This window comes from Procambarus clarkii, chromosome 53 (genome assembly GCF_040958095.1).
Source record: "Procambarus clarkii isolate CNS0578487 chromosome 53, FALCON_Pclarkii_2.0, whole genome shotgun sequence".
Lineage (NCBI taxonomy): Eukaryota > Metazoa > Arthropoda > Malacostraca > Decapoda > Cambaridae > Procambarus > Procambarus clarkii.
The window spans coordinates 10976756-10989544 of NC_091202.1; the positions used below are offsets into that span (position 1 = coordinate 10976756).

Sequence of the window (12789 nt, forward strand, 5' to 3'; positions counted from 1 at the left end):
AGTATACTACTATCTAAAAGCTAAGACCGTACCAATTCTGAGTATTGACGATCAGCTCAATAGGTACTATCTAAACAGGATGGGTTGAATTATGACGTACATTACCCCAAATTCCACTTATGAGGGATGGGAGGCATCCGTCTTGACAGAGTAGCAAATACACAAAGACACGTTATAGATAATTTATTAACACTTTTGCATTCTGATAATGTTGAAACACATCATCCAATTGCTATTCACAAACAATTGTAAATTCATTGCTGTTGCACATAATCTCTTAAAAACACACTTTTGCTTTTAAATCTAGTCTCTAGAAATTAATTTGTAAAGTTTGACATCAAATTTACAGTTATAACCCAATAAATAACCTAGAAAAAGTAAAATGATTCTAACAAATTGTTGCATTGCTGAGCGACCTGCAACATTCACCGTTCAAAATATGCAGAGGTGCCAGACCCCCAAAGTGTTAATAAAACATCACAAATATTACTGCACCAATCATTATGTAATTTACAATCTAAAATAAATACCATCATTCATAAAAAAACAGCGTTGCATGTAATGAAATGCCAGTTTCTGGGTGAGACCCGGAGGCTCCCTGAAGCTATCTATACTGATTAAGTGCTATAATACTTGGAGTCATCAGTCGCAGAGTTTTTGTATGCTTGCTCAACACATTATCCAGTTTAGATAGTATATTTTGTGCACAATAGTATAAACATTGACATAAAAGACAATTAGATAATAGAATTTGGAACTATTCACTTTGTTGAGTCAGAAAGAAATAAAAAACAAACAAATATTCCTAGGCCTTAGTATAGCATAGAGTATGTGTATACTATATTAGGCCTAGCAAAGTTAGATTAGGTTGTCTTTGCAACAAATACAAAACGTTTTCCAGTTTGCCCAAATTCAATAGAAACCATTTATACTTTCTAATTGTCCATTACGTCATATATGTACTGTACTATGGTTCTCGTCCGTTAGTGTAAGTACTAACTAAACAGAAGGATGGGGGTTGGCCTACAGAGGCCACGAACCAGAACCTGTCCCACTCAGAGAGGTGCAGGGAGCATGAGCACTTTATAAGTGCTCATGAGCCATTGGCCCATGAGCCAACATAAGAACTGCCTTTAGAAACTTGTGTAAGGAATTATTCAGGACCCTGTATACCACTTATGTCATAACAATCCTGGAATATGCAGGGCCAGCCTGGAGTTCATACCTAGTTAAACACAAGACAAAGTTAGAGAAGATTCAGCGGTATGCCACCAGGCTCGTCCCGGAACCGAGAGGTATGAGCTACGAGGAAAGGCTAAAGGAGCTGAACCTCATGACCCTGGAAAACAGAAGAGTAAGGGGAGACATAATAACCACCTACAAAATTCTTAGGGGAATTGCCAGGGTTATCTTGAGATGATTTCGAGGCTTTTTTTTTTTTTTTTTTTTTTTTTTTTTTTTTTTTTTTTTTTTTTTTTAGTGTCCCCGCGGCCCGGTCCTCGACCAGGCCTCCACCCCCAGGAAGCAGCCCGTGACAGCTGACTAACACCCAGGTACCTATTTTACTGCTAGGTAACAGGGGCATAGGGTGAAAGAAACTCTGCCCATTGTTTCTCGCCGGCGCCCGGGATCGAACCCGGGACCACAGGATCACAAGTCCAGTGTGCTGTCCGCTCGGCCGACCGCCTCCCTACAAAAGGTGGACAAAGACAAACTCTTCAGCACGGGTGGGACACGAATAAGGGGACACAGGTGGAAACTTAGTACTCACATGAGCCACAGAGACGTTAGAAAGAATTTTTTCAGTGTCAGAGTAGTTAATAAATGGAATGCACTAGGCAGTGATGTGTTCGAGGCTGACTCCATAAACAGTTTCAAATGTAGATATGATAGAGCCCAGTAGGCTCAGGAATCTGTACACCAGTCGATTGACAGATGAGAGGCGGGACCAAAGAGACAAAGCTCAACCACCACAAGCACAATTAGGTGAGTACTTTACATTTAAAGCACAGTACTGTATGTCATAATTGACATCGACCAGGGAAAGACCCAGAAATGTAGGCAAATCAAAACGGACCTACTGTCTGGTTAACCATTACAATCTACATCCGAAAAAATTACAATAATTCCCCTAAAAAGAAAACCAACAAGGAACAATTCATGCCGCAAGCACTCCTGCTCAATGGCTCTTACCAGGGAGCTCATTACCAGGCACTCATTAGCCGACTCAACGAAGCAAGCAGGCCACCACTCCAGTTCTTGAATGATGAAAACCGCTGACCAGAGGGAGGGAGGGTGTCAGGGAGCCTCCGGGGCTCACCCAGAAAATGGCGTTTCATTACATTCAATGCTTGTTTTCTGTGGGGGGTGCCCCATCAGTTCCATGAACCTAACTATCCAAAGATTTGGGTAGTTAAGAAAGGAGTGACTTACCCGGAGGGCAACAGCACTGCAAGTCTCAAGACGAAGAGGAGACAGACAGCTGCGACAAGAGCCCCAAAGCCACACATGGCTGGGAAGGAACCGAAACGTGCATGAGATACCTGGCGGCCAGGACTCTGACCTCCAAAACCCCCGCATCTGAATGTCGACCCAACAATGGCAACAAGTGGAATCCGCCAACAAAAACTGAACCACACTGTCCACAGCCAAATCCAAAGAAAGCGCCAGCACAGCCTGCTGACACGTGAGACGAGATGTAAAAAACATGAAAACCACCTCCTGGAGGATTGGAGCATAAAGCTTCAGCAGAGTAGATAATGCCGTGGCAGCGAAGATCAAGACTCAAGCAGCAGACACCCTGTTAAGCATCCCCCACATCCTTCTAAAGCTAATCCGACGAAAGGTCCAGAAGGGAAAGGATCCGCATGACAGAGGCCAAGTGTGCCAGAGTCCAAAGGTCATCAGCTACCAAGGACAGCCGAAAGAACGGTAACCTGAGCGTGTAATTGCACCAGATCCACATCATGGGGAATGGCAGGAGTGAAGAGGCACTCATTGAGAAATTCCATAGAACCTCCCAAAAAATACCTGCAACACAGGAGACACCTTACAGTATTGAAGCGTATGGGTACGCCTGACTAGCACACCAAGGAAAAACAATGGACAGTCTGCCAGCCAAGACGATTCCTGAACTTCGTTTCACATCCAATAAGAAGAAACGAACTCAAAAGAGACCTGGTCTATCGCCAAAGCACAAGCTGGATCACGCAGGAGGCAAGAACCAAAGGCCTCCCAAACCTCCGCAGGGGAAATGCGAAGAAGAAATACCTCTGGGAAGGACGAATCTAGGGTGCCCAAGGGTACCAAGAAACGAACCCTAAGGGAAACCCCACCAACTTCAAACTCATAAAGGGAAGGGAGATACAAACATCCCCTGCAGTAAAAGGGGGTTTTCCAATGAACAATGCACCCAAATCATAGTCCCTAAAACACAAGTGGGGCAGGTCCAGGGTTTCTAAAACATGTATACAATTTTGCACGTTGCAACACAGAGAAATGCCTATGCAACGTAACCACTGCCTGATCCTTCAGAATATCTGATGAGGAATTAGTAACCTGGAAAACAAGGAGAACAATTCCCGCAAGACTCCGGATTGTAGGTGTCGCCGACCCAACAAGCAGCATGATGGAGGCAGAATGGATGAGCATCACCCTGAGCTCCCTCAACTTTGCACAAGGCGCAACGAGCAACCCTCAACTTTGCACAAGGCGAGAGCGAGCTCAGAAGAGATATCCAAAGTACAACCAAGCCTGTCAGGGATTTCCAGGGCCTGAAGGGTGAATGAGCCATACAGGAAGCCCAGGCACTGGGGTCAGCTATGCCAGTAACCCCTTGTCAATGCAGGCAACCAGACCACTAACAACTGCCAGAAAGCCCTGGGGGCATCAGAACAGTTCAACCGCACACACTCTAGGTTAGCCAAGGTAGAGCTCCCCCGCCAAAAGAAGGAAAAAAAAAAATGGCAAGGGAAAGCGAATTAAAACCCCTGAGAACCCCCCCCCCCCCCCAACATCTGCTTGATACCCACTTGATGGGGTTCTGGGAGTTCTTCTACTCCCCAAGCCCAGCCCGAGGCCAGGCTCGACTTGTGAGAGTTTGGTCCACCAGGCTGTTGCTTGGAGCGGCCCGCAAAGCCACATACCCACCACAGCCCGGCTGATCCGGAACTTCTCTTAGAAAACTAGTCCAGTTTTCTCTTGAAGATGTCCACGGTTGTTCTGGCAATATTTCTTATAGTCGCTGGGAGGACATTGAACAGCCGCGGACCTCTGATGTTTATACAGTGCTCTCTGATTGTGCCTATGGCACCTCTGCTCTTCACTGGTTCAATCTTGCATTTTCTTCCATATCGTTCACTTCAGTACGTTATCATCTTACTGTGTAGAATTGGGACCTGGCCCTCCAGTATTTTCCATGTGTACAGTTGCACCTCGACATATGATTGCCCCTACTTACGATAATTTCGAGTTATGACGTAAATTTCATCGAAAAATGAGACTCGACATCCGATGGTGTCGTCGACTTTCGCTATTTGTTGGTACACGTTCGGGTCGACCGAGCGCGTGGTTCCCAGTCACTGCGGCCAACCTGCCTCAGTTTACTACAGCTGCCTGCTTAGTGACAATCGCACCTATAACAAATTCCGCTTTTGTGGTGATTTTTTGCATTTTAAACATTAAGTAATTATTATATATCACGCCATGAGTCCCCAGGAAAGTCAGTGGTAAGGCTCAACATATGAAAACCCATGTAAGGATGACCATAGAGCAGAAACAAGAGTACAGAATGTCTCTTCCTCAACAATTAAGAAAGTGTGTGCAGCATGGGAAGAATTGCAAACCTTTGCTGAAACGACTCGCCCAAATCAAGCTGCTGTAACAAACTAGGCTGTTGTAAGAATTATTCCAGAAGGTTCCAGAAGTTCGAGTAGGGACCTGACCTCTCAACAACGCCCAGTCCCCTGGGAATTAGCAGGTCTGAGTCACAAATGGCGGGCATCTTTGTTCATAATTTTGTATAATGAACCATCCTATAGTATTCAGTAATTTAGAGAAATTAGCCTTTATTCATTTTGCATTAAAATTGTATTGTATAATAGTACTGGATACAATATCAAGAGTATTCTAATTATTGAGTTTAAGTCACCATCAGTGACGTCACGAATCAGATCTAACTTGTAAGGCGGAGTGACCGGCGGTCATAGGTCAGCAGGGTTGACATGTCTATTATTTCTCAAAGTTCAATTAACCATTTTGGGGATCGGGAACAGCTCTGCCGTAGATGTTTGTGTAATTTAATTTCAGTAAAATAATTCAACCAGTCTGGATCAATTAAGTACAACAGAGGTTAATTGTTATAACTTAACCTTGCTAAAGTAACTGGGTAAGCGATGCGGAACAATACAATGTTCTAGTCTGGGCTAGGCCAGACGAGGAAGAGAGCAGTGTGGTCTCCAGAGCAGCTGGGAGAGGTCAAACATCTTACCTCTCCCCAAGACCAGCCCAACATCTTTAGCTGGTCGCCCAAGGTATAGTTGCTATTGTTAATTATAGGGATAGTCTTCTCATTTGCCACTCAGGTCAAGTAGGGAGTGTTAAAGTGACAGGGAGTGAACATATTTAGATTTTGTTTTAGTTTTTCTTTTAATAAATTAATTAGTTATTAAATTGCATTTTTATTATTTCCATGTGTTTTATGTGTACACTTGTCCTGGTCACGTGGTCCACACGAGGCACAGTTGGGTTGGGCGCCGATTCTAACATCGATTCTAACATCGAATCATTCCCGTGTAATTAATTTCACACTCTTAAGTTTCCACGGTCATCGGTTATAGTGGGGATCAAGCCCCAAGGTTGATTAATTAGCATGATCGATCCAGACCTCGATCATTGCTCGGTGTTGCTGGTCTGGTGGTGGCAGCGTAGAGGCGACTCTAGGGTTTTGCTCAAAGCCTAGGTCACGTCATACTGGGTGTAGAATCCTAAGTCGGTCAATCGTCTTAGGACCACGTGGTGTGGAGTTGGTTTTGGTAAAAGTTTTGGAGTCCCTTGGTAGAGAATAAAAAGTAAGAATACGGGTAGAGGGGGAGTAGAAGGTAGATAAGTAGAGAGGAACCTAACCCGTGTTACACTGCAGTAGGTCGTTGCCTTATCCTATTCAATGACACTGTGATGCATCATTACAGACAAATGTTAAAATGAAGGGAAAAACAAATGTCTCAAATCTCGTCTATGCGTGCCGTATATGTTCTCTGTATTCCCTCTATTTCAGCAATCTCTCCTGCTCTGAAGGGGAAAGTGAGTACTGAGCAGTACTCAAGACGGGACAACACTAGTGACTTGAAGAGTACAACCATTGTGATGGGATCCCTGGATTTGAAAGTTCTCGTAATCCATCCGATCATTTTTCTGGCTGACACAATATTTACTTGGTTATGCTCCCTAAACGTTAAATCGTCGGACATCATTATTCCCAAATCCTTGACATGCTGTTATTCTACTATGGGAAGATTCGATTGTGTTTTGTATCCTGTATTATGTTTCAGATCCTCATTTTTGCCGTACCTGAGTACCTGAAATTTATCAATGTTAAACATCATGTTATTTTCTGCTGCCCAATCGAAAACTTTGTTGACATCTGCTTGTAGTTTTTCAATGTCTTCAGCAGAGGTACTTTTCATGCTGATTTTTGTGTCATCTGCAAAGGACGACACGAAACTGTGACGTGTATTTTTTTCTATATCTGATATGAGAATAAGGAACAGTAGTGGTGTAAGGACTGTACCTTGAGGTACAGAGCTTTTAACATCGCTTGGACTCGATTTTATTTGATTGATTGTTACTCTTTGTGTTCTGTTCGACAGGAAATTGAGTATCCAGCGTCCTACTTTTCCATTTATTCCCATTGACCTCATTTTATGAGCTATCACCCCATGGTCACATTTGTCAAACGCCTTTGCAAAGTCTGTGTATACAACATCTGCATTTTGCTTTTCTTCTAGGGCTTCTGTGATTTTGTCATAGTGTTTGAGTAACTGTGACAGACAGGATCTTCCCGCTCTAAATCCATGTTGTCCTGGGTTGTGCAATTCATTGTTTTCCATAAAACTAGAAATTTGATTCCTAATCACTCTTTCAAACACTTTTATTATGTGTGATGTTAGTGCAACTGGCCTATAACTTTTTGCCAAGGCTTTACTCCCCCCCTTGTGCAACGGAGCTATATCTGCAGATTTAAGTGCTGCTGGTATCTCCCCTGTATCCAGGCTCATCAAACAAACAGTCTTTGGTGTGCCCTAGCTATCTGAAGAGCCAGTAATGCCAGCCTCAGTGTGCCTCACCAGCTGACAACACTTCCTTACCCAGGGCAAGACAGAAAGCTTAAAGTCCCCCAACGCACCCCAAGGGTGACGACAACCACAAGTAAGGGAGTCCTCTACCGAAGAGTGATTCCCGAATGCCCCAGAGAAGATAAGCCTGGACATGCAAGGGCAGTACTTACAGAGCACCTACGAGGTGACCCTAGGCGCATGCAGCTCCAGTACTCTAAATTCTCGGCAAGCGCACACATCCGTGCAAGAAGGCAAATCATCATCAAAAGGAAAAACTGTGGCCAGAGCGAGCCAATGACTGCCAGGCACGACATCATTCAAAAACTGGCTGGTGGCAGCCCAGCTCAGCCGGGCTGTTTTGATTTACCTACCTACCTGGGTGCTTTAATGGTCGATGGCAAGATCACAAATTTTAAATGTAAAGTGTTCATGGACCATTGGTCCCTGCGCTTCTCCGAGGGGGCCAGGTTCTGGCTCGTGGTCCTTGGATAGGCTTACAACAACTCTGCAACTGATGACTTCATGTAGTATGGCACTTAATCAGTATAGACAGCTTCCATTACAGGGCTCTGCACAGAAACGTCAATGTAATGAAAGAAGAAAAGACAAAATTATAAATGAAAATATGTCAGTTAAATTATTCACACCAGAGCATAGCTTCATGGTCATCCATGAAGTGCCACAATCACAACACACAAGCAGCTATCCCACAGTATTAATAATTAAACCTGTAAACTGTACAATTTCGCTATAAAAAATATAATATAATAAAATAATCTATTAAGCCATTAGAATAGAAGAGTACCTTTAGCCTTTCCCCTTGTGACTGCGCTGCTGCCACCCGCTCGCTCCCGGCCAGGTCCACCAGGTTAATGATGCTCACCTTGCTGCTCTCCAGTTGCTCGCCCTCAACATCTTCTACCTACAATCAATTTTAAAATTCAGATGTTTTTAATCTTAACTATGCACTGAAATATAATAATAAAAATTCACTGTGTCTGGAGATAAGAATCCAGAGTGTATTCATACAATTTTAGCTTTTATCGAGGCCCCCCCCCCCCTTCCAGGTCTAATTACTGACCCGACCCAGAATGCAATCCCACAACAAGCAGACTAACTTCTGAGTACCTACTTGCTGCTAGACGAACAGCTGCATTAGGTGATAGGAAATGTGCCTAACCATTTCTGTCCTGCCTGTGATTTGAATCCGGATTCTCGATTGTGCATCAAGAACGAACCCCGACTGTACTACCGGAATATGACAATAATAATCTTATTACCAATCAATGTGTGGCAATCCTATCCTAATCTAACCTCCCGTCTATCGAGGTTTTCTTGATATGATTTCAGGGCTTAGCGTCTCAGTGACCCGGTCCTCGGCCAGGCCTCCTTTTTTGTTATACACCCCCAGGAAGCAGCCTGAAGCAGCTGTCTAACTCCCAGGTACTGTACCTATTTACTGCTAGGTGAACAAGGGCATCAGGGTGAAAGAAACTCTACCCATTTGTTTCCGCCGCCACCAGAGATCTAACTCGGAACCTCAGGACTACGAATCCTACGCGCTGTCCACTCGGCTGTTAGGCCCCTATGCAGCTATGGTTTATGCACCAAAAATGAAGAAATTCCACCCAAAAATTTGTATAGAATTATTCATTTGAATGCAGAATGTAAGTAAAACCAAGGCTGGGCCGGCCACCAAGGGACCAAGGGAATTACCCATACCCGATAGGATTCGAGCCGAGCCAGAACCCAGAGCAACAGCTGGACCAGGGAAAAGAGGTACCGGAACACCCACCGCGATCAGTCCTGCCAAAGATCCCCACCACGAGGCCTCGCAGTTGGGGAATGACGCCAAGTACAATGATGGTAGACACTGACACCACGCCGATGCGAAGAGGTCCACCTCCAGGCACCGGTACATCCAACAAACCCAAAGAAAAATGGCAGAGTCAACAATCCACTTTGTGGAATGAAGCACGACAGGCCATCTGCCAGGACTTTGGACAACCCCCGAAACAGAACGGCGCGGACAGCTAAACCCTCGAGAACTTGGCAGAAGAGCTACACGAAGAGCCCAGCCCCAAAGAGCTACGGACTGCAGAGAGCCTCCCCTGTTGAGACAATGAACCCACAGAAGAGCAGTTCGAATGGAGCCGAATCACCGAGCCCCGAGGTAACCGAATCCGCCGTAATGCCTGCCACAAAGCCACAAACTCCAGCACCATGCTGCGAGACCAACAGAAGGACGGAGCCCAACGGACAGGTGAGCACTGGTCATAAAACCCCGGCAGAGACGAGGCATCCGTGAACACATTGAGCATGGGAAGTGAAAGTCACCAAGGCACAGGACCCCAAAAAACCTTTACAGAAAGTCAAAGATGCAGCAACCGATGCAAGGACCCCGGAGGTTGACACACAACTATCGCGAGAGCGGCAAAGGGGCTGCACCGAAGATACCAAAAATCCTCCGAAGCCAGACCCTGCCCAGCGAGAAAACCAGCAAGGCAAATTTCAGGCTCCCGCACAGCTGCTCGAGCAACTATTGAATGACAGAGATCCTCAAAAACAACAGACTATGAGACTGCAGCCGATGCAAAGCCACAGGAGGAAGAGAAATGGACGCAGTCCGAGAATCACACACGAGGCCCAGCCAAGTCCGAACCCGAGATGGAACCAGATGGGACTTCCTCCAATTCACCAGGAACCCAAACCCGGCAAGCTGTGAAAGATCCATGTCCCTGGAGAGCAGACACGCAGACCGGTTGGAGCCCCAATCAACCAGTCGTCGAGGTAGGCCAAGACCCGAACCCCTAGCAGACGAAGACGGGCCACCATGACATGGGTCAACCGGGTGAACACGCGAGGTTATATTCCTTACCCTATGCAGAATTCTGTTATATCCTTTGGATATAACAGAATTCTGCTCCCCTGTTATATCATTCGGATATAACAGGGAGCGGAATTTAGACAAGAACTGTAAAGCAAGGGTCCAAGCTGAATCTAAGGAGAGTAAGGATGGCCTGCTGACATGCAAGGCGAGAGGTAAAAAATCAGCGTTGAATGTAATGAAACGCCATTTTCTGGGCGAGACCCGGAGCCTCCCCAGAGTTACACAGGCTGATATGCTAATGTCAGACTTTGGCATTAGTCATGTGTATGGAGTTCTATGGGCCTACCAGGTACCACGAGCCAGAACCTGGCCCCCCTCAGAGAGGCATGGGGAGCAATTGCCTATAAAAAAAAAAACCATGTGGTTGGAAACATTCAATGTCTGCCATCAACTTTCAACTTGGTCAGGCACCCAGAAAGGTAAGCGTCCCAAAACAAACCCCTATTCTGGTGAAAATTGCTACAAAAAGCCGAACAAGTGGATAGAACTCCCCAAAAAGAAAAGAGCAAACGAGCATGACGTCACACGTCGCCGCACTGCTGTCTGTGTAGCTCCCCCCCCCACCCCCACCCCCCCGGAGGAGGAAGGGGAAGCATCAGACCCCCATGTCAGCTATCCACCCTTCAGTTCTGAGGCTGGACATCAAAACCCACGAAAAACCGCCGACCGGGGCAGGGAGGGATTCCGGGGAGCCAACGGATCTCACCCAGAAAATGGCATTTCATTACATTCAATGCTGGTTTTCTGGGGGGGGGGGAGCCCCTTTGGCTCCCCGGAGCTAACTACCCCACAGAGGAAAAGTAGAGGGACTTAACCGGGAAGCGGTCACTGCTCACTCCTCAACCCGAAGTCGAGACAACTGGCTGCAACCGCCGACCCAAAGCGACACAGGCCAGACTAGGCCCAGGAACGTTCACAAGGTAGCATGTAGACAAGATCCTGTTCAACTGCCAAAACGCCCGTGCCCGAATGTCAGCCCACAACATGTTGCCAAAGACGGCAGCAAGAGCAGCGAACTTACGAACGTTATGGGCACGAGGATAGACTGCAGGCTGGCTAGCCTTAATAACCCTGCGGATGACCTGGAAGACCCTCACTCGTGAACAGGGAAGGAGGGAAACCGGATCAACCCAAAGCGCGTCCCCGAACACAGAAGCCTTGGCACGCAAATAACGGCAGAGGGCCGCCACCGGACAAAAAACATGAAGCACCCCCGGCCTGACCAACCAAGCATCAACAACACCCCTCCGGAAAGCAGCAGTCTCATTCTTCTCCAGAAAAAGATGGAGACGGCTGCAGACAAACAAACCGATCGCCACAACCGAAAGAGCAGAAACCCCTGCATTGGAAGAGAGCATGAAGCTCCACCAATCTGAGCCCCAGAGGCTAATTCCAACAGGAAAAAGAGCCTTCAAAAAACAATCTTAAATCGAAGGGGCCACAACAAATCGAGGAGAAGAGAGAAAAGAGAGCACCATGTCCAATGACCAGGATGGCTCAGGCAGCGCATGAGCAGGCCGGGGGTGAAACAATGGACGAGACAGCTTGTGAAAATGCGCAGAAGTTACATCAATACCGAAAGTAAGCTGAAGCGGCTCGGCCAACGCCACACGATACGAGGCGACAGCATTCGGCATAAGATGACAGTCCTGGAACAACAAAGAGAGAAAGGACAACACCACCCAAACCGAAAGCGAAGTACAACGATGAAGAGTCAAAAAGAACCGGAAGGACCGCCAGGAAACTTCATACTGCCGCCAAGACGAAGCCCGTAGTTGGGACACTAACAAGGATGCCACATTATCACCATAAATATGATGATAAACTCGAGTCAAAAACACCATATGCGAAGACTCGAGGAGAAGCCTTCGCATATGGTGACATGCGTGACGTTTCCAGCCACGTGACGCTCCGGTCCGATCTGCTGGAAGAGCCAGAGCTACGGGAAAACCTCCAAGTTCGAAAACCGAGCAAGCAGTGCCTGAAACCACGGCTGGGCCGACCACCACGGGGCCAAGAGGATTACTCTCCATCTGGTATGTCTCCAAGTGAGTCAGGACCAGGAGCAACAGCTGAACCAGGAGAAAGAGGTGCAGGAACCCCCACCTCGACCAGTGCTGCTGAAAGGCATCGACCCAGTTGGCCTCGCAGTTGGGGAAGGGCACCACATACAGCAGAAGGCGCCACGACCACGCCGACACAAAGAAGTCTACCTCGGGGCACCCGAATATCCGACAGAACCAACGGAAGGAGTCGGCGTCGACTGTTCATTCTGTGGACAGGGGAACGAAACAAAACAGGCCGTCCTGCAAGATCTTGGGCACCCCCCGTACATGAACTGCCAGGAGAGCCAAACCCCGAGAACTCAGCAGACGAGTCACCCGAAGCGACCAGTGCCAGGAGCCAAGGATTGCATCAAGCCCCTTCGGTTCAAGTAACGAACTACCGGGGAGCAGTCCAAATGGAGCCGGATCGTCGATCCGTGGGCGACCCGAACCCTCCGGAGAGCAAACCATACTGCCGCGAACTCACTGTGCTGTGGGTGCGATGGAAGGACAGACCCGA

The 12789-nt window shown here is 46.9% G+C and overlaps 1 protein-coding gene across 1 annotated transcript in view; it reads right to left on the reverse strand.

The window, feature by feature from the left end:
* Positions 1-12789, reverse strand: part of LOC123767096 (kinesin-like protein KIF14) — a 474367-nt gene that overhangs the window by 325224 nt on the left and 136354 nt on the right. The window contains 1 exon segment of the mRNA XM_045756600.2: positions 8140-8256. Within this exon segment, the coding sequence (XP_045612556.2) occupies positions 8140-8256 (117 nt within the window).